General features: G+C 47.5%; 1 protein-coding gene across 2 annotated transcripts in view; it reads left to right on the top strand.

Annotated features, from left to right (window-relative positions):
- Positions 1-4,743, top strand: part of cpt1a2b (carnitine palmitoyltransferase 1A2b) — a 117,780-nt gene that overhangs the window by 15,645 nt on the left and 97,392 nt on the right. For both annotated transcript variants that reach the window (XR_004335200.1, XM_032536886.1), the window contains exon 7: positions 623-818. Coding sequence is in view for 1 of the 2 variants with exons in the window: in XM_032536886.1 (XP_032392777.1) it covers positions 623-818 (196 nt within the window). In the remaining variant the exon portion in view is untranslated. The remainder of the gene's footprint in view (positions 1-622; positions 819-4,743) is intronic.

Genomic DNA, 4,743 nt, shown 5'->3' with positions numbered 1-4,743 from the left:
ATTTACCTTGCAGAGATCTGAGGAGCTGTTAACCAGAGTCCTCAGAAATCCACCGGAGTTTAGAATTCCAACACTAAGAAAGGGAAAGGTAACTGACATCCAGCCAAAAAGAGGGATATCCGGCAGAATTTACGACAACAGAGCAATCCCGGAAGTGGAATGCATGGATATAGACTATGCGCCGGCCTACAATAGTAATCTGCTGCACCCTTATGTTGTCAGCAGATCTTTGAGATCTTCAGATTGAGGCTTACTGGATGTTCTCCATACTAAGCTGAAAACTAAAGGTGACAGAGCTTTTGAAACAATTGCTCTTAGACTGTGGATCACTTTACTACATGTTTTAAGAATGACTGCATCTGTTGAATCATTAAAAAAGCAGCTAAAGCCAGGCGTTCATTTAGCCGTACAAGTACCAGTGTTGACTGGTACTTGTATTTCTGCTTTTGTGTTTTACTATGATTTATTGTGATTTATTGTGCTTTGTTTTAACGTACATGATTCTGTCTGAAATAAACCTTACTTACTTACTGTATATTGGAAAACAAGCTATGTTAAAATGTTGGAGAAAATGATTGAAAAGACTCATCTGCCAATGGAATAATCTTCCTTTCCTTTGCAGATGTGCTCCAGCACTGGCAGGACAGTGAGTTTGTGGCAGTGTACCACAAGGGTCGCTTTTTCCGCCTGTGGGTGTACACGGCAGGCCGGCTGCTGTCGCCCAGGGAGATCGAGCACCAGATCCAGAGGATCCTGGATGACCCTTCTCCCCCACAACCTGGAGAGGAGAAACTGGGAGCCCTCACTGCTGGAGACAGGTAGGATCAATAAGGTGGAAGCTCTGGCTGGGGCTCTGGCTGGTATATACTGGGATGCATTCATGAATGAATGCATCCTCCCATGTTGGAAGGATTCTGAAGCTCTCTCCCGTCCTGCATCTGATGCCGGAACTCTGGCAGCCATGAATGATGAAATTGTGAAATTCGGCCAGCTATTGAGGCAGTCTATTGCATCCATCATAGTTTCCCCTGATGAGGCCCTTGACCCCAGTGTCGGGTCACTGACGACCTTCTGTCTTAGGCATATGATACTGTGGCACGCTTGCCCTCTTGGCTGCTTTACAGGTGCTTGAGCGGACTGTATAGGCTAGTCAGACCAGGTTGCATTTCACTGGTCTTGGCAGGGACATGCCCCCTCCTGGCCGGCCAAGGGGGTCCGCACCTGGCCCCCTTTAGAAAGCTGAAAGGCTGACAAGTCATTTAGAATCCAAACATTGACAGTAACAGGCACAGTGACCTTAATCAAGGTGGACATTTTTGATGCATTATTGTTCTAGAACTGACCAACAGGAGAACACTCCCAGAGCATGTGAAGATGTGTACCTTGAGTTTTTATTGGGCACAAAGTGCATAAAGGGCTGTTAATTATTTTCATGTGGTGCATTTTCACGGGGTGAGATATGTCATGAATGAAATTGTAGTGAATCTGCTGATGGTCTGGATTGCGAGATACTTCTGGGATGTTAGACCATACATTATGTCATAGCACTTTCTAAGGTACAGAAACAAATAGACATATCTGGATTAAGACAGGTAAGGGGGGGGGTCTAACACAAAGGACCAGAAATAATGTTTAAAGTTGGGAACTGAAAGGCCACCATCTTCTCTCCCTCTCTGTAGAGTGGACATCTTTAGTTGCAGTGGCTTGCCTTTCCAGATAAATTTAGACACAGCAGATTGTACAGATTTTAAATTATGCTAGTAGCCAGCAGGAGGGGAGAGAGGTAGGTAGGTAGGTAGGTAGGTATGTAGATGTTTATTGATCTAAGAAAAATGGGAAATTCCTGTGTTACAGCAGCAAAATCATCACAAAGCCACAAATATAAATATAATGAAATACTAGGAAAATATACATACATAGAATATACTGAAATATAATACGAATAAAGTAAAAAGAACAAATATTGAATATGTACAGGATGGGGAACAAAATGTGCAACTGCTTAAATAATATGCTAAAATGTAAATGTAAATAACCAATGTCCAGGTTGCATTGTGCGTAGTGTGGTGTCCAAAAGTCTCATCTACCACCAATGTTGCCAATCTTGCGAGACAAATAAGCAACCAGACCTGTGAAAACAAGCCCAAACAAGCCACTTGTTCTACAGAGCCCCCAAGATCCTGGAAGAGATAAATAATAAACTGTGTGCACAGTTTTACAATCTATGTGGACAGATTGGTAAACTGTAAACACGTTAGAGTTTTATTTTCTTCCACTGAGCTTCAGGACAATGACAACAGAGGGAGTTATACCACCTTTTAACATTATTTAACATTAGAAAACTGATGGGACATACATATACACTTTTTCACAGTGATTTTGAGTTGATCCCCACGACGGGTTGGATCCATTCTTTTCCTCCTTTCTCTTTCTCCCATCTTTGCTACATTCTTCCCGTATTTCCCCCTCTTTATTCCGGGCATTTGCCTCCAAAACCTCTCCTACAGTCCGTCACCTTCACATCATCGTTACTCACAGCATTTTTCCTAACCAGAAAAAACACCCGACTGCCCTGCTCTGCCTCTGATTGGCTGGTAGCCTACTCGATGCCATCTGGGTCAGAGTCAATTAGAAGCAGAGGTGGGTGGAAAATAACTCCGTTGTCTCCGGTGTGTATGGGAAAGGGCGGGACCGATGGAACAGGCAAGACAAACTCCTACGTTTAAATAACATATAGAAAATACCATTGACTACTTATTATGGAGCTGGGAACAAGCCCAAATAAGCAACTACACTTTAGTAACAAGCCCAAGAAAACCGCAACCCGCGACTACCAAAATTTTACGCGACTTTACGGAAAAACAAGCCCAAAGTCGCTTAGAATAAGCGGACTTGGCAACACTGTCTACCACCCAGAGATGACATGTTAAAAAGTGTTATTGCTTGTGGAATGAATGATTTTCTGTAGCGGTCCGTGCGGCATCGAAGCTGTCAGAGCCTCTTAGAGAAGCTGCTCCTCTGTTGGACCAGTGTGGGGCGGAGAGGGTGGTCAGGGTTATGCATGATAGATAACAGTTTGTTCAGTGACCTCCTTTCCACCACTGCTTCAAAAGTGTCCTGTTTGCAGCCGATCACGGAGCCAGCCTTCCTGATCAGTTTGTTCAGACTGTTTTTATCGCTGGCTCCGATGCTGCTGCCCCAGCAGATGGCGGAGGAGAACAGAGCGCTGGCCACAACAGACTGGTAGAAGATCTCCAACATCCTGCTGCACACGTTGAAGGATCTCAGCTTCCTCAGGAAATAGTCTGCTCATCCCCTTTTTGTAAACAGCAGTGCTGTTGATCTTCCAGTTCAGCCTGCTGTCGATGTTGACACCTAGGTATCTGTAATCCTCCACCATGTCCACGTCACTTCCCAGGATGCAAAGGGGCTCTGGAGCCGTTCCCTTCCTCCTGAAGTCGATCACCATCTCTCTGGTCTTATCTACGTTCAGCAGCAGGCAGTTCTTACCAGACCACTCCACAAAGTCACCCACCAGTGCCCTGTACTCTCCCTCCTGTCCATCCCTTATACACCCAACAACTGCAGAGTCATCAGAAAACTTCTGTAGGTGACATGACTCTGAGTTGTACTGGAAGTCTTTGGTGTATAAGGTGAACAGGAAAGGAGACAGCACAGTCCCCTGCGGGGCCCCCGTACCACTCACCACCACATCAGACAGAACACGGTCCAGGCGGACAAACTGTGGTTTGTCTGTCAGGTAGTCAGTGATCCAGGAGACTATGGACGCACCGGCACCCATCACCTGCAGCTTCTCACCAAGGAGCAGTGGCTGGATGATGTTGAATGCACTGGAGAAATCAAAAAATGTGATTCTCACAGTGCCGCCACCACCATCCAGGTGCAAATGAGCTTGCTGCAGAAGATAGATGACAGCGTCGTCCACTCCCAGACAAGGCTGGTAGCAAACTGTAGAGGGTCCAGAGAAGAACTCACCTGCGGCCTCAGGTAGGCCAGACCACCCTCTCCAGCACCTTCATCACATGAGATGTGAAGCCACTGGGCAGTAGTCCTTGGCCAGATGGAGTCGACTTCTTGGGACCGGGACAAGGCAGGACGTCTTCCACAGCAGCGGCACCCTCTGCAGCTCAGGCCTCAGGTTGAAGAGGTACTGGGAAAACACCAGACAGCTGACTGGCGCAGTTCTTCAGGACCCTGGGGCTGATGCCACCGGGCCACAGCCTTGCGCTGGTGTAGCCTCTCCAGCTGTCTCTTCCACCTGGCCAGGTGTGAATGCAAAGCAGGGGGGGAGCTTGAAGTGTCAGTGGGGGGAGAGAAATGTGGTGTAGTGGTAGTGGGGGGAGTGGGCTGACTGCAGGAGGGCTGAGGGAGTGAGGAGGGAGTGTTGGAACAAAGAGGTGGGGGGGGGGGAGGAGCATGAGGGGGTGGGGGGTTGGTGGTGTGGTGAGGAGGCAGGGGATGGCTGTGAGCTAAACCTGTTGAAGTAACAGTTTAGCTTGTTTGCTCTCTCCCTGCAGCCTGGTGTTTGTCCTCTTCTACCCCCACACCCGGTGATCTCTTTCATCCCTGTCCACACCTCCCTCATGTTGTTCTGCTGGAGACTGGCCTCCAGCTTCCTCCTGTAGGTGTTTTTACACTCCCTCAGTTTCTCCCGCAGTCGGTGCTGTACTTCCCTAAGCTTGTGTCTGTCCCATGACCTGAAAGCTGTCTTCTTCTCCTTCA

The sequence above is a fragment of the Etheostoma spectabile genome, chromosome 15 (genome assembly GCF_008692095.1).
Source record: "Etheostoma spectabile isolate EspeVRDwgs_2016 chromosome 15, UIUC_Espe_1.0, whole genome shotgun sequence".
Taxonomy (NCBI): domain Eukaryota; kingdom Metazoa; phylum Chordata; class Actinopteri; order Perciformes; family Percidae; genus Etheostoma; species Etheostoma spectabile.
The sequence above is the reverse complement of the archived record's forward strand: the minus strand, read 5'-3'. Positions and strand labels throughout refer to the sequence as shown.